At 33.4% G+C, this 26,581-nt stretch overlaps 1 protein-coding gene across 3 annotated transcripts; it reads right to left on the reverse strand.

Annotated features, from left to right (window-relative positions):
• Nucleotides 1–15,089: 15,089 nt before the first annotated feature.
• Nucleotides 15,090–24,747, reverse strand: LOC149483302 (orcokinin peptides-like). 3 transcript variants are annotated; one of them, XM_089702936.1, is made up of 7 exons: nucleotides 24,708–24,747; nucleotides 20,703–20,785; nucleotides 20,217–20,262; nucleotides 18,623–18,728; nucleotides 17,569–17,658; nucleotides 16,223–16,342; nucleotides 15,090–15,524 (listed from the first exon to the last, which is right to left on the reverse strand). In XM_089702936.1, exons 2-7 carry the CDS (start codon nucleotides 20,775–20,777, stop codon nucleotides 15,413–15,415), a joined length of 549 nt encoding a protein of 182 aa, XP_089559062.1. In that variant the 5' UTR covers nucleotides 20,778–20,785; nucleotides 24,708–24,747; the 3' UTR covers nucleotides 15,090–15,412. The 3 variants fall into 3 exon arrangements, with proteins under 3 accessions (XP_089559062.1, XP_089559060.1, XP_089559061.1); XM_089702934.1 differs by lacking the exons at nucleotides 15,090–15,524; nucleotides 16,223–16,342; nucleotides 17,569–17,658; nucleotides 18,623–18,728 and adding an exon at nucleotides 19,066–19,810; XM_089702935.1 differs by lacking the exons at nucleotides 15,090–15,524; nucleotides 16,223–16,342; nucleotides 17,569–17,658; nucleotides 18,623–18,728 and adding an exon at nucleotides 19,066–19,810 and having other exon boundaries at nucleotides 20,703–20,782; nucleotides 24,708–24,746.
• Between the last annotated feature and the right edge of the window lie 1,834 nt (nucleotides 24,748–26,581).

Here is a 26,581-nt window from a genome sequence, read left to right on the forward strand (position 1 = left end):
TCTAGTTTTGATCTACATTATCATTATTCATTACATCCATATTTTTACATGGCATAATGATAATGAATATACAAATATAGGTATGTGTAAATAATAGTATGTATTACATAGATAAAAGTAATATGTATATTATACATGTAAGTATGTACCTACATAATATTAAGTTGATATCTCATTATTAAGTACAGTATTGTTCACTTATGTAATATGACTAATGATGTTGAGGACAAAATAAAAAATAAGCAGTATCAAGATCGTTCAGTCCATTTTCCCTAGGGTTGCACACTCAAAATTTTGATTTCCCAATTTGCCATCAGATTCTGGTTTACCTATACATAGTATAAAACAAAGTCGCTTTCCCTGTCCCTATGTCCCTATGTCCCTATGTCCCTTTGTACGCTTAAATCTTTGAAACTACGCAACGGATTTTGATGCGGTTTTTTTTAATAGATAGAGTGATTCAAGAGGAAGGTTTATATGTATAATAAGATCCATTAAGTAGTGGAGAAGTACTGTTATTTTTGAGGTTTCTAATGTGATGTCGTAAAAAATTACATTTATTCCCCTTACATTGCAAACGCAGGTTGAACCCTACGAGTTTTATCAAAATAATGTACTTACTAAGTATTATACACATTGAAAAGGTCTACAGAAAAGTCCGCGATGGTATATGTCTATCTCTTATGGATAACCCACAATAACTTTTTTTTGTCATTTACTTTTTACGACAAATAATGGCTAATTTTCGAAGCGATTTTAACCAATACAGCATTAATCCTTAACCAATTAAATACCATGGATACATTGTTCATTTAATATAGATCTATATGGCCCTTTACACCGTATGATTTAAGTGAATATTTTCGAAGATATTATAGATTTAAAAATTGCAGGACGTAGCGTTTGCGGCCGCCCGGCTATGTATTTTATACCCGTGCGATGCCGGAGGCCGGAGCGGGCCGCTATATTTTTATACCTATACAACGTTCACAATTTTTCTGTAGTGTATTTAGTATCAGCATTGAACCCGTGCGAAGCCGGGGCGGGTCGCTAGTATTTTATATCGTAGACAGAGTTTTATATACACCTAATAATATTAAACCAAGTATTAAACACATAAAATAAATTAATAATAATAGTTAAGTAGATAAATAGGTTTTTATATTGTACCTACTTAGTACATAAAACTTTAGATATTAAATTTATGTTAAACATGCTAGAACGACTGATGCTAAAACTAACGGCACAGAGCATCTTAGAATACACCTGACTAATGGTTCTAAACTATCCCTTTAAAAGGTGGCCCGTTCACCAAAGTATTTTATCGAATAATTGTGTAGGTAATCCATAATAATTTCGTGGCTATCACTATTAAAATATTATATTCAAGCGGTTCAACTAACCGCTTCAACCGTTGTTCAGGGAAACAATTCTGCTGATGGATAGCGCTTACATAAAAAGTAAAAACGATAAGAGTTGATCTACATAAAATGATACAGGCCATCCTGTTTCAAAGAGACTCAAAGAGAACGAACCTTAATTAGATTTGTTAGCCTTACCTCTCACTTAACTCGACGCTGATCCCTTTACTTGACTGGAACATACGTGAGTAAAATACTTATGTATATAAAACAAGTTAAAAGGAGAAGTCATAATATTATGTTCGATCCAAAACAATATTTTAAAATTTAAATTTAGGTATATGGGTAACATTACATGTGATAATACTGATTATAAGTATATAACAAGGGACAAGAAAAAATTCCTGTACTAAAAGGAACTACCTAACTACAAATTTTACGAAGTTCATAATATTATTTGGATTCAATGTTCAAATATGTATAAGTATTAGTTCTTTCCTACAACGGGCCACCCAAAAAACAAATACACAGATAATAATTTAGGTAGGTACCTAAGTAAGTAGTTAAAGGGATTAAAAAAATAAGATTATTCATATAAAATACAAACACCTTCAGTCTCCCCATCTTGCACATTCTTTTCGTCCAAAATAATATCACAATCGAAAATTACTGTAACATCATGTTGCTAGTAATACCTACTCGTACTTAATGGTGTTTTTTCTAAAGCTATGTAAATGACTTTTATAGTCTCATAATAGGTACCTATTCTCAGTTCACGGTGCATTAGTTATCGCGCATAATGTCATAGGTCTTCAACATAGACTTGATGGTTTTAATAGGTAATATTCTTAAATCTACTGAGGAAGAATCATAATAGTCTGAAAAATAAAACGAAATTCTTAAGAAATGAATAAGAATAATGTAATTTTTAATTATTTAATATTCATTGAGGTATTATTACTAGTAACTCAGTGTTAAGACTTAAGAGGGGTTAAAGGGTCAGCGAAAATGCAGCTATTAGCGCCTTAGCATGCCTTAGGTAAGGGGTGAGGCGGTCCGCGTTTACTTTCAGGGAATCAACGTGCTCGAAACTAAAAATCGTAAGCGCCATTCACATTTTTTATTAAAAAGTGAATGAAAATATTTAGTATTTTCTAAATCTAAAACAATCACTTAATCGAGAAGGTAAATACCTTAGATGTATTTGTGATTTTATACAAATTATTATCGTAAAAGTTTTCAATTTCTATGTAAGTACCTATCTTATATTTTGGAAATAAAGTTATTGTTATTGTTAAAATACGGTTGTAATGAGCATTTATATGATAGGTACTTTAGAGGTAACTTCAGGATTTTTTTATCGAGCAAAATTTTTCCAATCGTGTTTTGGAAACAGTCATCCCATCACACATATACGTTCTGTAATACATATTAGAAGTTTCAGTGCGAAAAAACTTCAATATTTTCAATTATAGCTCATAGATAAGATAACAGTCCATTTTGCCGTTTTCACCTACTAAGGGCCCTTAATATTGCGTTTTTTTATGTATCTACCTAGTAGGCTAGTACATAATTTTTATCTTGAGAATTTCCGTAGGTAAGTACATTAACTAAAATTCTCATAGCCTCATAATTGACAGAATAGGCTATTTGACAAGGTTTTGAAAACTGTCTCAAATTATTAAGATACGTAAGAGCACACAAAACACATGTTTCTTAATTTTTTGTAGTTATTCATTGAGAAAATGGAAAATAAAAACATGATATTCAAATATGCCGCCAAAACACAATTTTGAAGAACATGGCGTCTCGCGACCATGGTGACGTCACAGTCCGGTTCCAAGTTTCTGAAACCCGGTTCCAAATCGAGCTCAGAACCGGGTAGAACCGGGTTACCCGGTTCTTTTATAATACCTCGGAAAAAAATACGAAATTAAACAAAAGTAACCGTAAAAGTACCTAATGGGCTTTTTATTTTACGCGGCTTGTGTCTTATTTTATTGAATTAATAAAGAAACAAAATTTCAATACTTCTCTTTATTTATCAGTCTTATAAAAGTACCTTGTTAATTGTTATCATTAATATCACATATAAACTTAAACCTTATTCATTAACTGCAAACTGTAAAGCAAAAAACCGGCAAAGTGCGAGTCGGACTCGCGCTCCGAGGGCTCCGAACGAACCTATTTTTTATAATGTTGTAACTTTAAAATTTATGTTTCTAGCAATTTTTCCTTTATCTGTGTTATAAGACGTTACTTTTACCTAATTTAAAGGTTCTGTGTTCATGAAAAGTACCCAGCTGTAGGTTTTGAGACCCATGCGAATGTCGAAATTCGCGAAATTTTTCAGCATTTACGACTGTATCTTTTGATGCGTTGGCTTGTGAGTTTGACTTCTTCACATAAAAGGGACCGAAGACTTGTGTATTCGATATAAATTTCAGCTTGATACCAAAAACAAAAACATTATTTGGTGAGAAAAAAAAAATTGCAGATTTTCGGCGGTATGGCGACAATTTGGAATCGTCCGAAAAGTATGGCATGACGATTTTCGTAAATGGCTGCACGACGATGGTTACCTGTGCAAAAGTTATCCTGGTACAAATGGTTGAATTGTTTTTTTTAAATTAACGCATGAATGCGTTAATTTACGTGAATTCACGTCGGTATGCCGGGCTGTAAGTCACAACGGAAAAGTATGGCATGACACTACTGCCTATATCTTTTTTATGGGCTATCGGTAAATTCTAAAATTTTTGTGTTACAAATCGTTTGATTTTCGCTATTTATCCGACGAGTTCTACTAACGCCCACGCGACTAGTCTGCCGGTACCAGCGTTCTGACCATCATTTTTGTTTTTGTCATGGCATACTAAGACCCCTGTAGAACGGCCATTCTGTTACAAATGACCCGAAATTTTGTGTCAGTATCTCCCGGCCTATAAGACCACCAATCAGAGCCACGCTTGAGGCGTGGCACGAAAATTCGCGATGCACGTGAGTCTGACGTTGCCAGATACAATAAATTTGTTAAAATAATGCAGCAAAATATAAATAATACTTAATATTTTAATATTTTTGTGGAACCGGGAGAACCGGGTTTCATACTTTTCAGACCCGGTTCTCAAGATCATCAAAAAACCCGGGTTTACCCGGGTTTTTCGGAACCGGGTAAACCCGGGTGCATGCCCTAGTCACAGCGGCGTAAACATCAACTTGCTCCTAGTACTTATTGTTCGTTTTTGTTTTAATTATAGTATAATTAAGTTAATCTGTTTAAAAACCAGAAAATGAGTTCTTATAGGTGGTGTGTAGTTCCTGGATGCAGAAATACAACTATTAAAACCCCTGACAAACTATTTATATGTGCTCCAAAATATATAAAAATGCGTAGAAAGTGTCAGTTAGCTCGCTGAAATCCAAGTGATATTAGATAATTATATCAATTAAAACAGTTATATTTTTTTGAGAAGACCACTTCGATGTAAGTATGGTGTTGAATACCTAGTAGGCAGTTTATTTTATTTGCAATCCATACTAATATTATAAATGCGAAAGTAACTCTGTCTGTCTGTCTGTTACTCAATCACGCCTTAACTACTGAACCAATTTGCATGAGATATTTTGATACCCGAGAAAGGACATAGGATAGGTTTTATCCCGGAAATCCTACGGGAACAGGTTTTTCTTTGAAAACGCGGGCGAAGCCGCGGGCGGAAAGCTAGTACTCTATATATTTTTATAAATGAAATTTAAAACTTTTAAAAAATTTAAGCAGTTCAAACGCTGCCATTTCGCGCGCGCTTTGCGTGACGTCACATGACACGTCCAGTGGGTGTTCACCTTAGTGTTTACTGTGGAGTGATGAATACAATGTCATGCCAGATGACGTCACATTTCGTTCAACCAGTGGTGGCGCGTTTTGGAAGTTTGAATTTCGCTCCCATATTTTGCTCTTTTTGAATATTATTTTAGGGGTTTAAATGATAAGTAAATAAAAAAAAATCCTTTTCATTATAATATGTATTACGATAGTAATTTTATGCATATTCCCTACCTTCACAAATAAATCATTCGGTTAGGATGGGAGTTGGGAGGATGGGAGTGGGGAGGACGGGATATGGGAGCATGGGATGTGGGAGGATGGGATGTGGGAGGATGGGAGTGGGGAGAATGGTAGTGGGTAGGATGGACTGTGGGAGGATGGGAGTGGGGAGGATAGAATGTGGGAGGATGGGAGTGGGGAGGATGAGAGTGGGGAGGATGGAATGTGGGAGGATGGAATGTGGGAGGATGGAATGTGGGAGGATGGAATGTGGGAGGATGGAACGTGGGAGGATGGGAGTGGGTAGGATGGGATGTGGGAGGATGGGATGTGGGAGGATGGGATATGGGAGCATGGGATGTGGGAGGATGGGAGTGGGGAGAATGGTAGTGGGGAGGATGAGAGTGGGGAGGATGGAATGTGGGAGGATGAGAGTGGGGAGAATGGTAGTGGGTAGGATGGACTGTGGGAAGATGGGAGTGGGGAGGATTTAATGTGGGAGGATGCAATGTGGGAGGATGGGTGTGGGGAGGATGGGAGTAGGGAGGGTGGAATGTGGGAGGATGGGATATGGGAGCATGGGATATGGGAATGTGGGAGGATGGAATGTGGGAGGATGGGAGTGGGGAGGATGGAATTTGGGGAGGATGGAATGTGGGAGGATGGAATGTGGGAGGATGGGAGTGGGGAGGATGGAATGTGGGAGGGTAGGATGTGGGAGGATGGGAGTGGGGAGGATGGGAGTAGGGAGGGTGGAATGTGGGAGGATGGGATATGGGAGCATGGGATATGGGAATGTGGGAGGATGGAATGTGGGAGGATGGGAGTGGGGAGGATGGAATGTGGGGAGGATGGAATGTGGGAGGATGGAATGTGGGAGGATGGGAGTGGGGAGGATGGAATGTGGGAGGATGGAACGTGGGAGGATGGGAGTGGGTAGGATGGGATGTGGGAGGATGGGATGTGGGAGGATGGGATATGGGAGCATGGGATGTGGGAGGATGGGAGTGGGGAGAATGGTAGTGGGGAGGATGAGAGTGGGGAGGATGGAATGTGGGAGGATGAGAGTGGGGAGAATGGTAGTGGGTAGGATGGACTGTGGGAAGATGGGAGTGGGGAGGATTTAATGTGGGAGGATGGGAGTGGGGAGGATGGGATGTGGGAGGATGGGATGTGGGAGTATGGGAGGATGGGAGGATGGGACTTGGGAGGATGGGAGTGGGAAGGATGGGTGCAGGAGGATGGAATGTGGGAGGATGGGAGTGGGGAGGATGGGATGTGGGAGTATGGGAGGATGGGAGTAGGGAGGATTGAATGAGGGAGGATGGGAGTAGGGAGGATGAAGTGTGAGGATGGGAGTGGTGAGGATGGAGGATGGAATGTGGGAGGATGGGAATTGGGAGGGTGGGATATGGGAGGGTGGAATGTGGGAGGATGGGATATGGGAGCATGGGATGTGGGAGGGTAGGATGTGGGAGGATGGGAGTGGGGAGGATGGAATGTGGGAGTGGAGAGTGGGGGGGATGGAATGTGGGAGGGTGGGAGTGTGGAGGATGGTTTGTGGGAGGATGGGAGGATGGGAGTAGGGAGCTTGGGTTGTGGGAGGATGGGAGTGGGGAGTGGGGAGGATGGAATGTGGGAGGATGGGAGTGGGGAGGATGGGAGTTGGGAGGATGGGATAGGGAAGGATAGGAGTGGGGAGTGAGGAGGATGGGAGTGGGGAGGATGACGGTTGGGAGGATTGGGGAGATGGAAGTGGTGAGGATGGGAGATACTGAGGGGATGGGATGGTTTGTTTGTTTGATTGTAATGAATAGTCTCATAAACTTCCGGAGCGATTTTGATGCAATTTGGCACAGACAATATTTAGACCCTGAGAAAGAACATAGGCTACCTTTTATTGCGAAATATGTACCACGGGCGAAGCTGGGGCGGACCGCTAGTAAATAATAAATTTATAATCCATACTAATATTATAAATGCGAAAGTAACTCTGTCTGTCTGTCTGTTACTCAATCACGCCTTAACTACTGAACCAATTTGCATGAAATTTGGTATGGAGATATTTTGATACCCGAGAAAGGACATAGGATAGGTTTTATTCCGGAAATCCCACGGGAAGGGGAACTATGCGGGTTTTTCTTTGACTGCGCGGGCGATGCCGCGGGTGGAAAGCTAGTAGATAGTATAAATCGTCTCATTACTTACCTGCTTGAGGTAAGATAATGATATACATATACATATAAATTGATGATGACGTGTTTGTATTGATATTGAAAATAATCAATACAAACACGTCAATTTTGATCCTATAAACTGGATGGCTGAAATGAAAAACAAAGGGCATAACCTAAAAAATGTCTTCATAATAATTATTGTGCTATTGTGATTCATGTTTGTAGGTACATTTAACTAAAAAGGTAATGAATGACGATTGAAATATTAACTTACGTAGCTGTTTTCACATTTCTCAATTCAGGAGCGTAAAAGTCTGGGTTGTTTTTATAGAACATGTCAACCAATACAGCGTCCACTTTAGGTAGATTTCTACTGTCTGCTTTTTCGAAATTAGGTTCCATGACAAACAAAAATAACACATAAAGAACAAAACTGATTACAGACACCTTGAATCACAAGAAATAAGTTATACAAGAAACAAAACCAAAAGCGAAATTTAGCAACGACGTGAGTAAACGTTGGGATCACGTCTTGTTATTTACGCAGCTGTGACGTCATGGCAGATGCAGCCAATCATGGATGTTTTCGGTCACGTGGTAATTTAAAAAAATATGATGTTTTTTCTCGACGATTTATAAACAAATAAGCTATTATTTATATTATTTATTAATTTAAATCGCTTTAAAAACCTTATACATATATGGATTACACAAAAAAGTAATTTATTTTTTATACTGTCAAATAGCCTATTGTAAGCTTAGATATTGTAAGAATGAGATCATGAAGGAAGATCATAAAAGATACAAATTGAATTTGAAGCTTTAGTATTTGGTAATAAATAGTATTTTATTCGCAATATACAGTGCAGTTTATGAACAAATAAAATGGTACATACCTATTGTAAAAATCCATCCAATAAAAAGTCAAAGAAAGTTAGTAGATACCTACCTATCATGATTTTTATGTGAATTTCTTATTCCTAAAGTTGTATCAAATAAGAACATTTACCACTTTTAAATATTAAAATGTAGACCCACCAACGTAGGACCTAAGTACTATATCAAAAATTTCCATGTTTGGCTTAATCTATACAATATTATAATATACTAGCGGTCCGCCCCGGCTTCGCCCGTGGTACATATTGCACGCCTCATAAGCGAAGCGTTGAGGTGGGTACTACTGTCACTTCGCGCAAAACATCTGATTTTTCAAACTTAAATGTTTCTATTCTTTAAATGAATTTTTTAAAGCGTGATATGTATTAATAAAAACCTGTTAATTTTGATGTTATTGGATGTATGTATGTTATATAATCTGCAATGTAATCGTGAAAAATTTGTATGCCAATTGTTTGGCGAATTGTGTGGACTGTTTTGTTGATTGAATCATGTGATGTGTGATATATTACCACAATTCTGACAAATAAATAAATAAATAAATAAATAAAATAAATAAATTAAAATGTCTTTATGTATCATACATTGCACTTGTAAGATAATACATACACACACATATTAAGAAAAAACACTATTTTTAACGTTCATGATATTTTTGATGTCATTTTTGTTATTTAAACTAGTTAAAAAACAGTTTAAAAAAGTTCTGTCTTGGACGTCCGTGTGTCTGTATGTGCGGATCCTTTTTCTTGTTAACACGATAGCGACCGAAATACTTTACTAATCGAGTCTTTTTTTTTCTCTTACGCTTGAGTATGCTCAGGAATAGAACCCTTTCATTTTTCAGGGTCTGATTCGATGTGGTTTAATTGTTATTAAATAAACAAAAATAATAATTAATAAATATTTATTTAAAAAAATTATGAGGCGTGCACTTTTGGATTTTCCAAATTATTTACGTTTTCTCTATATATGAACCATCCCCGTTCTTCAAGGAATATATAATAAAAAAAGAATTATCGAAATCGGTTCAGCCGTTCACACGTGATGCCGTGACAACGCGAAACGGGTTTCATTTTTATATATTATATAGATTTAGATTAACTGATTAGTGAAATAAAGAAAATAAATTTATACACTTTTGCTAAATTAATGCAAACAGCGTTTCCTCATTTTACAAGCAATCTGAATTTGCGTTTTCCTGCGGTGTGTTATTTAAATATTCGCAACGTCTTGTTGTATATGCGGTTGATTTTCTGTACAAGTTCGTTATATGGTTTCACTTATTCACGAGTTCATAATATTTCAAAGCGAAGTATGGAAAAGTTTAAATGTAATTTTAAATATATTATGTATTTCACATTTCTTAATAAGAAATTATGTTTAAATCAATGGAAATCATTGTTTTGAAGCACATTTCATAAGAAAACATCGATTCCATAATCGTTTTGAAATAATTACTTATTCTCTATCTCTACATAGGTACTACGTGAGCTATAAATCCAAGAATCCAAGAAGTATGTACCCTTTGTACAATTTTTACATTGTACCTATTTTATGTTATGCGATTGAAGTGACTGTGAGCTTATATCGTAGGGATTCAGGGATTCACATACCACTTTTCTCCCTTTCTGTGATGCCATCCAATATCTGAATTCTTAGTAGATGCAAATCTTTCCGACGAATTCTTTTGCTTACGTGAGTGAGTTTCGAGAGTTGTGTGGGCTGGAGATTTTTGTGTACCTAAGTATAACATAATTTTTAAAAATTCCCTATAAACAGGAGTCGGAAATTATGAATTTTTATAAATTAAGTTCAAGTAAAAAGTTTTATTCCACGTTATATCGATCGCATTACACCTATAATTTAAACAATATACCTACCTAACCGATTGCTAAATAAAAAAAAATACACTCGAATCATACTCGAATATTTTTCTCTCGAGAAAATTATAATAAGTTTGTTGTTAACCTAAGCTATGTAACGTCTTTTTCCCCATTGATTAACAATAGCAGCTTTTTAACACATAGTCTGTGTAACTTAGGATCGGAAGGACGTGAAAAAAATGTAATGTCTGTCTTCATAAAAGGCAAAGCGAAATTTGCGAATTGATCAAATTCAATCAATAAATACCTACCTACCTATATTGTGTTACGATCCGTGAAAGCGAAGTGATCCCAGCTTTTACCAATAACACTCCGATATATAATGCAATAAATAATAACCAATAGCGTAGAGATACTATATTAACACAATTTTAAGGTTCGACTAAGTGGTGTACGCTAGGTTCTAATTTATTTGGTCCACGACACAATAGATTTTCTATTGTGTCTGTGATTCTGGGGCCTGAAATATTAAATTTAATTGTTGTGCTGGTTTTAAATTGATCGTTCATTTCCGGATAATATACATGTATTTCAATTTTACCTTATTTCTTTTAAAACCATTCAGGTGCATTGTGTCATGACATACAAAAGCGCAATAAAAATGTGCAACGAAAGAGTAATTCATCATTCTATAGTATTGATGAATGTCGCTGAATGTGGTAGTGTCATGAATATTTTTTGTCTGTTGAAGTTTAACATGTTTATAATATTCAAATAGGGTAGATAAACTGGAATAACTACACATTACACATCTGAGGGAGATTATACCTACATTTAAGTTGTTTATACGCGATAGGTAGGTAGTAGGTACGTCAATGACTCGTACGTACTTACATTCTCAATTACAGACAATATTTCTACACAGTCAAAGAGATGGTCAAAGAAAATTGAGCATTGCGAAAGACAAAAGTTTAAAGAACAGAATACAAACGCAATAAATTATTCAAATATTTTTACGTTAAACTCTCTTTATAGGGTGAAAATTAAATTCTTGCCCTTTTCATTGAATGATCCGATGTTACGACTATCGAATTCTTTCTAGATATTTATGTTTTAGCTGATATTCATTCGTCATTACTTGTTACATGTACCTAAAAGCATAAAGTCTTTTTTATCTAAACCATAAAGAATGATAATAAAATAATATTATAGTAACACTTGATTCTGTTTGCATAACCTTGTACATATGGAAAGTACGGTACTTTTAAGTACCGCTTTGTTTAATATATTTATTGTTAGCACTCCCTAGATGGGATCAATTAATAACAATTTCTATAATATCATCATGAGACATGAGTATTATTTTCTATATGAACTTGACATAGAGCTCGTTAAGTTCTTGTATCGTCTTCCCGTATTATGAAAGAGCTGGAGAGGGATGTTGAAATTGAACGCATTACATTACTGTATGATGTAATGTGGCTTTCACTCTAATGATGCCTAATTTCTCTATATACCGAGCAATGTATTATATCTTATATCTTACATATTTCTTTTTAATGATTATTATTGCTCTTCTGATTTACGATGTAATTCAGTGACCCCGTCACAAAATTCAATATCTAACGTGTACAAAGACATTGCCAGTTGAATCTAGGGGTCAATGTGTCTAAATACATTGAAAATTGTATCTGAAACTGACTTAGTTCGTAATAGGTTATTTCTATTCTCTTGAGTCGGCTTTATACTTCACTGCGCCTAGTTAACACGAATAAGTTTTAAATATCTGTTCACCCAGTAGAAAGTTCTTGAGAACCTCGTTTTTTAAGTCGGCTGAAAAAGAAAATACTGTCCAAGTTTAGGGCACATAACACAATTCATACCTAATGTTTTAATATATTGCGAAAATAAACTAGTAACTATTTAGGTAGTGATCTGTATCTACCAATACCGACATAGATCATAGACTGATGGAAATTATTTTTTCATAAAAAAAAACTTCAAGCAATTCGCAAAGTAATTTAAACAGTCTCGAATTCAATTATTATCTACTGTTTCACCGTTTCGCGATCGAGGCTTTCTCAGGAAATCCCTAATTTGTACCCAGGGTACCAATTAATTATATTAAATTGTAATTGTAATGTAAGCTTTACTATTCGCGATAAAACAATGTTTCAGTTCCTCTCATTATAAAACTAGTTGTACCCTTGTAAATGCTTGTAAATGTTGTGCATAGTAATACACAACAGACTAACAATAATATACTACTATATACTATATAGTACCTATACGAATTACCAAATAAATAAAATATAATTACCAAATCTTGAAATTTCTCATGTTAATAACTCGCCCGCGTTTTCAATGAAAAACCCGCATAGTTTCCGTTAAAACCTATCCTATGTGTTAATCTAAGTTAGCCTCTATATGTGTGCCACGTGTGCTAAATTTCATTGTAATCGGTTCAGTAGTATGTATTTGCGTGAAAGAGTAACAAACGCACACGTACACATCCTCACAAACTTTCGCATTTATAATATTAGTAGGAAGTAGGATTATGAGAAATTTTGATATTTGATATCTACCTAATGCAGTGGTAAAAGAATCTACTTTATACTTATAACACTGCAATTTTGGATCTTAAATGTTACCCTGGCCCTGGTTCCTGAATATGATTATCTTGCTACGACATAATATACTACTACGCACGGCTGGAAATTTTCCCACAAGGTACCTTCTAACTGACTTTAATAAGGAAATATTTATTTCAATTTTGATTAATCTTATTCACTATTATAGATATAAGTGTATGCTTTCATATAAGATGTTACTTTTATTTGGCAATAATATAAGAAATTATAAAATTAACTATGTCGACATGTGTACAGAATGCTAATTAAATATAGTGTCGATGGAAAATTAATGTTTAAGCTTCACCGTTTAGCTAATTAAGTTTTGTTAATTGTAAGATTGAAGTTATAATATCGGTAAATATTTCCATTGGAATTACAAACTTCTAATTAATTTTGGGAAATGGATGACAAAATTTCCGGAGATTATTTTATAATTAAATGCTTCGGCCGTAAGTAAAGTTCAGCGTAAATTGCATTTCAATGTTTTTGTACAACATTTCATAATAATTAATTGAATAGAATAAAGAGAGAATATATGATCTAAACTTCGTATTGTAGTTAAATAATAAATACCTACTATAAAACTAGAAAAGCTATCAAATTACAAGAAACAACGATGCGGGAAATAAACTTTCAGTAGCGGCTGGCTCGTTCGTTAAACGCCCTGTAACAGATATCAGTACTTTCTAAATTTCGCGAGACAAACTCTAAGGACAAAACGAGAGCATTGGCTCTCTGCCATAAACTATATTAATGAAATTGCGCCTTTATTTAAAGTTAATTTGGAATCGAATGTGACTAGCATAAAGCGGAGACGGTATTTCCGAGATAATTGCGCTATCGGCACGAACTTTAATTAGCTGAAAACGCGCCTCATCACGTCGCTACTGGGACGTAGCTCCTATATGGTACTACGCTGAACATCCTGTGTTAAACTTCGATCCTTCAGATTACTACTGAAACTTGGTAAAAATTCGGTACGGTAATATTTTCTATTTTAATGTGACATTCTAAGATGATATCAAATAATGCATAATCCAAAAATTGCCTAATTATGTTCTTTTTATTTCAACAGTAATTAGTTGTGTTCGACTTTTACAACAACAGTAAACACGACAAGTAGGTAAGTAGTTATTAAGACATTGAAATGGTATATTTATTTAGTGTACCATTGAAATATATTTTCAGTTGGGAAATTAGTACCTATTGTTAAAAAATGTGTTGTAGTTGGTTGTAATCATTTTTCTATGGGGTAAAAATGATCAGTACAATACTAATATTTGTTGTTTGTTTTCAAAGAGATTGCCTATGGGAGGACTATTTGTCGACGGCAAATTGGTTCCGTTCTCGATTCTCATTATGATCCACCCGTTCCTAGTTTGCTGTTATTACCTACGGGCTGTAGAAAATTGGACGTAATACAGAAATTTTCATAAAAAAGGGAAATGCACAACCTCAGAGTCATTCGCTTCGTTTTATGTTACGTATGTCGTGAAATTTAAATCAATTGAAGTTGATTTGTTGAGTACGCTATGTACTGTGATTAGATTAAGTACATTACTTTACTTTATGGCTATGGCCAAAGTAAAAAATTCTGGTTTATGCTAGTTGAGAGATTGAATCAATATTACTTCGGTCGATTATTGCAGTTGTTTCTAGTGTATGACTTCGTAAATATTTAAAAGTAAGTTGTTATTTCTATGGTAAGAATGTCATAAAAGGAAAATAATCTAATGAGTCAAATAACAGTACCATTGCTTTTACTTATTACTTAGATAGAAGTAAATTTTCAAGGGTTATTATTTATTTTTTGTAATTGATTTGTTTACAAATGAATATCTTCCTCGTATTTTTCTTGGGAAAGAAATAATTGAAAAACCTTTTAATTTTAAGGAATATATTTATATGAAAAATAATACATTGAAATTATCATCATTTCCACGTCTTTCGATTTAAATACATAATAATATCATTCCTTAGAAGTCGATATTAAAAAATCTAAGGTCATTTTACAAACACTCTCTCCTTATAAAATAAATAAATATACATTATTTTATATTAACATTCTAAAACATTTCATATTAAAACTAAGTAATTGTTAAACATTTATATATGTTAAAATAGATTTACATCAAATTAGTGTTTGAATTACAATTGAACTTGTAGAAAAAGTAAACGTTCTATATGATTCTATAATAACATCTCTTATTAATATTTTTGTTCTATATCGGGATTTTTTTACGAAAATATACTATGATAATTATATCATATGGATTTATGGAAATATATTTTGTTAAGATAATCTGCAAATTCCCTCGAAATTTGATATAATAAGGAAGTATAGTCACGTCAACTAAGTTCGTAGCGGGACAACATTTGATCTTGTTAAATTTGTAACGTGAATCCGAAGCATCAAGAAGTATTTTAAGGGGATTTAAGCCGATGGACGTTAAAACTTGAATATATTTATTTATCGTAGAGAATGCGATTCGCTGGATCTCTTGGAGCCGATGGGGAATGGGGAGAGATCGATTTCGTCCATGGGGTAGTCGGGCCTGTAGCGCTTCTTATCCAAGTTGGATCTGTAATTTATGGAACAATTAAAATACAGATTAAAAGCTTTCCAAATAGGTTCTAAAAATACAAGGAATGATTATAATGATACAATTTCAATCTAGCTCTACTAATATGTAGAGATTCAACTCATAGTACGGGTAATCCAGATTACTCGTTGCCGATTCTTGAATATGGTTCTTTCCCATAAATGTTTAGTTAAATTGAAACTAGAATCATTGCTTTCCTATTTCGTGTAAAACGAATGATTCATTCCATTTTAATTTGGTAACGCACGCACGGATAATCCTGACAAGTGGGTGTGAAGTTTTATACCTAATAAATATGACAACTGTGTTATAAACTTCATAATTAAAACACAAACATCCTTCGTAAAAGTTTCAGGGTTACGATCAAAACTTTCGTGTCAAGTCGTGCATTCTAGTTGAATTACTTTTGGCATACTCTTGATCTTTCACGACTCAGGGGAGTAAATCTTTACTTTATGTTTACAATATCTAAGTAAATGTTAACCATTTTCTTGTCATAAAAGCCACTTTATAATAAACTTTACTAAGTAAATTAAACACTTTCAATTACTTGTTAAAATTATGTGTTATAGTTACCTGAGTAGGTAGGTACCTATTGTGGAATGTTGAGAATCCTGGTTAGAAAGACACCTTAAGATCAAATACCTACTAACAATTTTTTTAAATAGTTTACTTACACAGGGTTGTCCAGATAGTTGGGTCCGATGATGTGGTAGAATCGTTTGAACGGGAAGGGCATGGACGATTGGTCAATTTCGTCGAAGTTGCGTTTTTTCACAAACGTGTTGAGGTTTGACCTGTGTACATAATTCCGGGATTATGTAAAGGTTACTTAAATGTTTAATTTTACTCACTGGCTTAGTTTAGGTGCTTGGTTGTTTTAATTTCCTGAATGTAGTGCTGATTATTATGCACGAGCCACGACCTTTAGTATATGTACACCTACTTGTTATAATATCTCCTACATCATTTTGTTAAGTTGTTTGAAAATAATCGTGTGTTTACCATTTTTTTAATTCGTTCACATCGTTTAGAATAATCCAAACGTATTTAAAATAAATGGTAAATTTATTTTCAATGAACGTTTAGATAAACAATTCAAATAGAAATTAATAAACGGGTCAGTGTGAAGACTCGACTAACTATATAAATGTAAACAACAAAATATTAGCTTTTCTGAACTAAACGAAGTTGAATTAGACCCTTGGCAAATGTAGATTAATGAATAGAGAACGTATGTATGTATGTGTAATATTTTTGTTAACATGACTGGATATAAAAAATTGTATGACTAAAATGGGAAGAAAGGTAAAATATTTTTAAGTACTGAAAGCAAAAAAAAGAAAACAAAAAAAGTACATTCATACTTTATCCCGTTATCATGTTTCATGTTTTCCTGTAAGTTAAAAAAGCACCTGAATATGATTACATTTATTTCTTGCGATCCCTACCACTCTCTAGTATTTATACTAGAACTAACATTAGAACGCGTGTGTTACATAATTTTGAAGAAAGTTACAGCAGATAAAGTCCAACAAAGTCACAATGTGTCCATGTCAAGGACTAAAATATTACCTCAGAGACCGTAGTTTAAGATAATTACTACTGAACAAAGTAAAACTGTAAAGTCAAGTTTCAAGTGCGACTGGCTGAGCTAACAGATTTCGTTTGTTGATCGTATAGCTAGTAAATTGCTCGAAGTCAACATCTTAAATTCGTAGTCACGTCTATTTACCCTGAAATTATGTAATACCATTTAGTTTCAATATAGACTTGTTGATGAAAGATGAAAGATTGGACATAGATGAAAATTTTACCAGAGCTGTAGCTCTAGCTTGTATAAATAAGACATTTTTTTGAAAACTGTAGTAAAAATACTAACATTTCATTACAGCTGTTAAAAGTTCCAAGGAAGAAAACGCAATACCTATGGGATTTCCAATTCAGCACTCTTCTAAAACTTTGACAGAAACACAATATAGAGCCAAAGAAGCAATTTTTAAAAATTCAATTGATGTCTTACCGGTCGATTTCATCAAAGTTGCGTTTGGGGAACCCCTCTCCGTAATACCCATATTCAAAAGGACTCAGCAGTGCCCGGTTGCCATATGGACTATAATGAAATGCTTATATTAGTTTGACTGTATATTTAAATAAAGCTGACAGCGTTTTTAAATTTGATTTCATATAAAAATTGATTTATGTCGCAGCTATAAAGATGTTATGAATCTGGTAGTTTTATTAAAGCAGCAAAATATATTTTCTTTCACTAATGATACATGAAAAATATTTTCCTCAATTTTCCTTATTGTAGCGCAATATTTTATGATTGATATATTCTATTCAGTATATACTTTAATGGATATTGATATGTTATATATTATGTTACTTTCAAAAGTCTGCACTTTATATTATAATCTTTCTATTGAAATCTATTAATATGAAGTCAGTATTGAAATACAAAAGTGTGACAGATTAATGTAAAGTTAGGTAAAGCTTGCTTGTAAATAACTTAAGTGTAATTGCACAGACTAATAATAATATACTACGTATACAAGTAATATTCTATTCAGTACATACTTTAATGGATATTGATATGTTATATATTATGTTACTTTGAAAAGTCTGCACTTTATATTATAATCTTTCTATTGAAATCTATTAACCCCGTTTTACCCCGAGAAATAGGATAGGTTTTATCCCGGAAATCCCACGGGAACGGGAACTATGCGGGTTTTCCTTTGAAAACGCGGGCGAAGCCGCGGGCGGAAATCTAGTTGTCTATAAATTTGTTATCACATAGCAGACCGGATTACTGTAAAGTGAACTAGCAGATCCTCTATAAGTTTCTCTAAGGATTTACGTGAATTAATAACGGTCAGGTCAAACCAATTTGTAAGTCAGGTTGTTCTTAAGCCACATGAAAATTTGAATTACCGGAATTTGTATAACATAAAACATATTTCATTAAAATATTTACATACAATAATGATATTACAAAGTAAAATAAAATACCTAGTTATAAAATTGAATATTAAAATAAGCTTAAATAAAATAGTGTTATTATTTATACGTACCTAAGATAATCATAACGTCTTCCCAAATGTGCCATTCGATGGGCCTCACGAACTTGTCTCACCAAATTATTTCCTCCTATGGATTCCAAATTGCGGGGTTTGTTACCTAAACACATTATGACAACATATATTATGATGTCTATCTCATCACAATTATAAATTGTTCTTACCTGAGTTTGTGTGTTGTATACAAAAATATTGGCTCTGGAACTTGCATAATACCAAACCTATTTTTCTATTCGAGTAGTTTACATGCTTGTCTCCGATGTATGCAGAAAGTCACGTTTCCGTATTATAAAAAAGTTGGGTAAAAATTGAGTCCGTGATATAGCATTAAGCTTTATAAACGCGCACGAGGATTTATAGTAAATTAAAACATGTATTGGCGAAGGAGTTAGGATTGTATAAGGGAATTGAGATGTTCAATTGAAAAAAAAGCTTAGTTTTTATCTGCACATTTATTTTTATTAAAATTATAATCACAAACATCGAATATACATTGAAAAATATGTTTTATTCCAGGAATAATTTATTTGATCACTTCCTCTAATGATATGATGAAAACTTTGCTGGAATTGCATTGCCAACTCACTATTACAAGTTACACAAAGTTACCACCTCCCAGAGGGTCCACTTCTCTAACCAAATTAGCTCCTCCGATTGAATCTAGATTACGTACAAAATTTCCTCCGCCTAATGAGTCCAGATTTCTTTTGACGAGATTGGGTCCACCGATTTGATCAAGATTTTTCTTGACTAGATTAGCGCCACCAATAGAATCTAAATTTCTCACAAGATTTGCCCCTCCAATAGAATCTAAATTTCGCACAAGATTTGCCCCTCCAATAGAATCTAAATTTCTCACAAGATTTGCCCCACCAATCGAATCTAAATTGCGAACCAAATTGCCGCCACCTAGAGCATCCACAAACCTCGCATAATGATTATATCCACCAATACTGCGGCCTAGGAGCGTAGAACCTCCTAAATTATCTAAATTCTTTCCAAACGTTAAGCTTCTCCCTTGAAGGCTACTGCCACCAAGACCGTCAGTTGTACGTCCATTTCCAATCAAAGCTTTTGCTAATAAAGTAGACATCACATAGTCATGGTGTCTTCCTTCATTTTTATTTTCATATTGCAGTAAGAAACGTAAGAAATTCTCTAGTTCCTGTCTTTGTCTTAAATCTGTAACAAAATATACCGTGTTTATATTACAATATATTAATCATGTGACAAATAGCCAAATAATTCGAGGTGTACTTACCAGAAGAATTCGAGTGCACATGTGAAGCTTTTGTGTCGTGACTGTGCGTTGTAGGTAAAGTGCGTTTCCATCACCACAAATACGTGAAAATGTGAAAGAATTTAGAAGTGCAAACTCGTGAATTGAAAAACATTTGATTTGTGATATTGTGCATAGGGTTGCATAATATTTAAAATGTCTTACCAAAACCATTAAATTGCACGGGGCGTGACAAGTGAAAGGGAATAAACATTAGAATTCCGTGAGAGAAAAACCAAAGGATCATCAGTGCTAGGGGTATTATAAGTGCCGTAATTGAGTTGTGTAATATTGTATACTATGTCTTACCACTTTCATACCGCTCGGCAGAATTATGATCGGATAACTCCTGTTCCTGCCAAAAAATGTGTAAACATTTAAAATGGAGCAAATTTTTTCGAACCAACGCGGGATTAAAGTTGAAAAATGTCAAAAAAGTGAATGTCGTAAACAATACGTTGAAAATGATTGGTCGGGTTGTTTTTATGTATTTTTAAATTTGGGTTTATTTGCGGTATTAGCAAAAAAATATGAATCTGGTTGAGGCGAGGTTCTTTATTAAAATATTCAAAGGCAAGAAATTGCTCGGGAAGTGAAAATTATTTATTTAATTAACATTTTCTTTTTAGTTTCATTAAGAACTTAAATAGATTAGATATATATGGAAGAACGACTACGATCAATATAAAAAAAATGCTGTTTATAGAGATACATAAAAAGAGAAAAAAATAAAACGAGAAGACAAAATATTTTCAAATCTTATGTTTGTATCAGTAATTGTAATGTTCACTGTACCTGTCGAGGGTCAGCATTGCAGCAGATAATTAGTGTAACCAAGGCAACGATCACTGCTCCACTGGCGCGGATCATTTTGTCTGCTGAAAATACTTATTTTGAGAATTGCATACTAACATACTTACAGACCTGAAAAACTGGAAGTCAAATTCCATGAAAATTTTAAATTCTTATTTATATTTTCTCGAGAAACGTGATATAAAATAAGTTCTAAAGAGCAGGTGTGAAAGCTCAAAGCATCGCATAGCTTTTATGTTATCAATAATTCACTATCGTATGGACTACCTACGTATCATAGAAGTGAATTATGTATCCCAGAAGTAAATTTCATACAATTTAAGTAATATTAATGCATTTGTGGAGTTTTTTGATGTATATTATAGCTGTAAAATGGAGAAATAAAACAAGTCATAAACTACTAATATCTAGAGCGCATTTAATCATTATAAAATATATAATTTGAATTAAAACGCAGTGAGTAAAAGAACGGGCTATTTCATTAGCACGGGTTAAGTAAGACTGTCGGTATCTAGGGGCAATAAGTGAACTTCAATTAAGACCGTTATTGTGTAATAAAATCTACCGTTTGAAGTATTTTTCAAAGAAGAGGTTTCCTCTTAGCTTTTAAATGTACAATTTTTACAATTATTGGAAATCTATATTTTAACGTTTTTATAGAACTTGAGAAATAATTTTATTGAGTTTCTCTTATTTACTTAAGCGTGTTTTTACTAAATCTAAAATATTATTGTTATTTTATAATTATCATATCAATTAATAAAATACATATCATGTGCATATTACCAATTATTTTTTTAAATTAGATTCAAGCATAAGACATTAAATATTAAAAAAAATATTGCGAATATATTCCAAAAGTAACGTGGTACTTTGGCTCTACATACGTAATTCAAGCATACTCAAAACATTTATTAAAATTTGACGCATTGCTTCCTAGATAATGTTTAAGAAAGGGTTGCTGGAAAAGGAAGTGAATGATATAGAGAAAGGGCGCGCAACCTGGTTACAGGAAGGAAAACGAAGCATTATGCGTTCAGCGTTGTAACCTTCGGCTGTGTTCTGTGGAATAATAATTGACCTCATTTTGAAAAAGATTCGACGTATTCAACTAAGTTATAAGAATTATAAATATTTAAGTATGGATGAGATGGATATTATTTAAGCTTACACGGAAATATTCAACCGGTACCTAAATAGAATTGAGAATGTATATAACTCACTTGTTACCATTCTAATCAGATATCCCTCAAATGTTCGATCTGATGGAAGCTCTATATTGTTTCTCTCTATAATATATCTGAAGTATGATAATATAATTGAATAGATTTTGAAGTACAATGTTTTCTTAGAAACTACTTTTGTTAAAGTTTAACATAATTACGTTGGATTTGAATAATTAATCGCATGTTCGTATTATCATTAATAAATTTCTAATAAAGTTTAGAAGCGAACCTTCGTCCTACCCTGCTTGTGAATCTTGTTTGATGCCTCCAGGCTATTTATGAAGAACTGTCTAAGCACATAGTACTTATAAGTAGGTATGTACCAAAAACAATATATGTATGATGAATGTTTGCAAAACAATAAGCGACTGAATGATAAAAGAACTCACTGAGAACTCATATTTATTTGGAATAGTTACTTTTTTTCTGAATGTATAACTATAAGTATATCAATGATCGTATCTAAACGTAATAGTGAAATTATTAAACTTTAGAAGGTACATACCTTGTTCTCAAAATTACTCCTTTATAGGACTAGGTTGACTCCTCGTTAATTTGAATAATATTATTTTATTCATACATATTTGTAGGCTTGGTAAAATATGTTATTTTAGTTATATAAATTTACGTAATATTACGTTTAGTATTATTTTAGTATTCATACTTTCGATACCTCAGAATGCTAAATAAACTGTCTTATTATTTTGTATATAATATTGAAGAATCAGAGATTCGTATACCAATATTTGAGTTCAATATGAATTTAATCTGGGTCGGTGTATACTTCAATTTATGACATACTATCTATTAGGTGGGAGTAGCCACGACGTTGGAGATAATAATACTCTTGAAATATACCTTTATAAATATTTAATGAAATACAAAGATACAAAGCTGAAGAGGATTTGAGAGGATTTTTGTCTCATACATCCATTAAGCACGTTATAATGTATGCGGGTTTGTTCATTCAAAATTTGAGTACATATGTACAATAGTATGAACCATTACCATTTAGTTTTTGTTTTTCTCAGACGAAGTTCTTTTTACGTAATGACTTAGAGATTATTACAAAGACATCAACGCGTTTCTTTCACGGCATTTGATGAAAGATTAATTATCGCGTGAAATCGTTATACGAGTACATTATTTCTGAACTTGATAGGCACTATTTTTTACTAGTTAGAAAATTAATACATTTCTGAATAAAATAGTAGTGGAAATTCATTATATACAGATTACAGAATTAAGAAATATATATTTAAGTTAAGTTAAAATATATTTTAGATGAGTTAGTAAAGACGTCTACTTATCAATATTATAAATGTTTGTTTGTCTTTTACATTGTAACAGAGCGATTTTATCGTTGGATTGATGTAATTCTAATTCTCAGTGATTTTTACGAATTCTTTACGAATTTAAAAAGGAGGACGGCAAACCATATTTTATGCGTGCATAATGCTAGACTGTGAAATGGACGCGTGTGTATTAAACAACATTTATTTTGATCATAAAATTTTATTTCTCGTGTGTGCTGTTCATTCGTCTTACTTGGCACAGTAATTTGTCATTATTGACTGAATAATAAAATATATATTTGTGACATATGTCACTAACATGAGATGGCCACTATAGTCCTTCAAAATCTACCCCTATTTGAAGTCCCGAAATAATATAACAAATGGGATCAGTTTACATATAAAATCAGTAAAAGCTATAGAATAAATTTTGTTCGTAATCTTTAAAATAATAGGCTGTATATCTTTCTTTAAACAAAAATTAATAAAGTAATTCATACGATTTGTAGAAGTCAGTTCTATTGTAGAAGGTCTTCCTTGAATTTTCCGCACTTATTCCATTTTCATGGCTAAATATTTTTAAAATAACAATTTAACAGCATTGATAGAAAATTATGTTTGCATTCATCGAATGGCATTTCCTCACAATTTATTGGTTGACCTTTCGATTATTATCCCTCTTTCGCTGATACTTAATATTTACCTTCAAGAAGTTACACGCGCAATAAATTATGTAGGATTGCTTATAATTTTTGTTCAATTGAAGATTATTTTTAGAAATCATATGAATATGTTTTCTATTCCAGTATTCTGATCAATAATTTGCGTAATTGTTATTATTGTTCATCGGTTTCTATATATTATAATATATGTATTTTTTAACTGTGTCGTCTTTAGTGGTTGGTTTTGAAACATTCTTTTGTATTCTTACATGAATGGTAACAATGTTTTTGAGTATGTGGGCATTAGCATTTTATATTAAAAATTTTCGCGAGTAGCCAGTTTTGTTGCTACCTTTTATTGCCTATAAAATTTATATCGTTACATTATGTTCGTTTACAATTTGGTTTATGCCATTAAAATGGAATTTTTGTCTCTCATTAGAAGAATGAAAAGGTTTTATAAAATTAAGGTAAATAAAAGGTATAATTAAGTATTTAAATTTAAACAGTCACTGACCAAAAAATAATGCACGACAAAACGTATTCGTAGTTACATACATTTTAAAACCGCAGTATCACAATGTCATCAAAAACAATTCATCAGTTTCTGATCAACAATACACGCAAGTATATAAATTGGTGTACGCAAATAAATAAAATAGAACAATTTATTATTTGAGTTGTATTAAAACTTACTTTATAAAAGTTCTGAAAATTAAATTGAAAAATTCCAAAAGTCAAAAATTAAGTTAGAGATGAATATTGAATACTGGAACTTGGAACTGAATATAAATATATACTGACCTGGTATGATGATGCTGGTTGGGAAGTTGTGTTGACGGTGTTGTGGTGCGATGTGCCGTGGAAGCGATCTCGACGGCTTTTATATCGTTGGGCGGATTGGGCGGGCGGTCCGCCCTCCGCCTCGTTAATGCAACAAGCTGCCTCACGTTTACTGTATTATCAATTGTCATTCCATTTGTAATATATTTCGTTATTTTAATGTCGTTTTGGGTAAATGTTTTATTTCACATTTGTGTTGAACATTTAAGTTTTGTTGATTTTTAACAACATAATATTGTTGCTGTACAAGGAAAAATATGGTTTATACTATTCGTGTTTTCTTACTCTTTGTCAAAAATAGGATATAAATCGTATTGTACAGACAGTAAATAATGCACCTTCATCATTATATGATTAAATAAATGGTTGTAAATAATTATGTTTCGACTTTCGATGGGACTGCGATGATATTATAAGAAAGTCATGTTTATATAAAGAAAAAAAATCTTGATTGACATTTTTTTCAATATGATGAATGATCTGTTCAAAATCAGTTAAAATGCATTTAATTTAATAATGAATAGGTACTCATGTAAAATCTTATACAAGAAGATACTCATAAATAGCCTAAAAATATCCGTGGAAGAGATTTGATTTCAAAGATTGATAGGATGTATAATGTTACTACAGGCGAAGCCGGGCGGACAGCTAGTTAAATCTTAGAAAAAACATCATCCTATTCTACATCAATTAAATGCTACAAAGAACACTTGAGCTTTTCTTTACTATGTTAAAGTGAGCAATGAATTTCAAGTCAAGACAATTTTATTTATATTGGTTTTGAAATTTGAAAAAGGCGATACTAAGATACTGATTAGATTTAAAGATGAAGAGATGTAGTATTTGTTTAGAATATTTGAATGTTCGAAAGGAAATATCCGAGGCGTTTTATTATTTTGCTATTTTAGATATTTATAGAAAACTTGTTGTTCGCGCGGTCCCCCCGCGCAGTACGGACGTTATAAGTCGGTCTCCTTAATAAATCATTAAAAGTGTTATAAAAGTTGTGCTTTTTCTCTTCAAACTAGTAAATTCGCTTTCAATCTATACTCCTTTATAAAGTGTGCATAAACAATAACGTATATATCCAGTCAATAACGGACTAAAACAAGAATATAATTCAAAAAGTTAACGTTCACAGTGATATTGTGTCAGTGATTCTCGAACAGTTGCCTGTGGCCGCGAGTACGACTCATCTACGCGCTGCAATCTATGATTGGCTGATCCGCACCAGTAGTTGCCATCTTTTATCATATACACCTTAAATTTGAACAATTTCACAACTGCAGGTTTGGCTTGTTGTGTTGAAGACGAGACTGCCGTGTTGACATCTCATAACGAACCGGGTTCGATACCAGCGGTGCTCGAAGCTCAGCGTTTTTTTTTTTTTTTTTTTTTTTTTTTTATATTTTTTTATTCTCTATAATAATGTCTAAACCATTAGTATGGGGTTGCTGTGACCAAGAAGAATATGATAAAGAATTTATAAAATGTTCAAGTTGTAAAAAAGTTTTCCACTTTAAATGTATCTGCCCAAGTGATCCTATTGAGGACTATCGTAACCAAGGATCTTACTGGAAATGCCCGCTATGCAGGCCTAAAAAATCTAAAGATGATAGTACTCCCGTGCGTGACAAAACAGGGAAAGCACATATCACATCAAATATAACTAAACGAAGTAATAAGCGTCCCGCACTCTATTCACCGCCTCAGCAATCTATGACTTCCATTTCTCACGACGATCTTCGTGAAGTTGTTAGGGAGGTATTAAAGGCGGAAAACAGTGAAATGCTTCAACAGCTTAAGTCTTCGTTATCCTCTGCCTTTAACGCTGA

Source organism: Colias philodice, chromosome 13 (genome assembly GCF_061535455.1).
Source record: "Colias philodice isolate Cphi_HAF_F1 chromosome 13, ilColPhil1 Martin Lab GWU primary, whole genome shotgun sequence".
NCBI classification, from domain to species: Eukaryota; Metazoa; Arthropoda; class Insecta; order Lepidoptera; family Pieridae; genus Colias; species Colias philodice.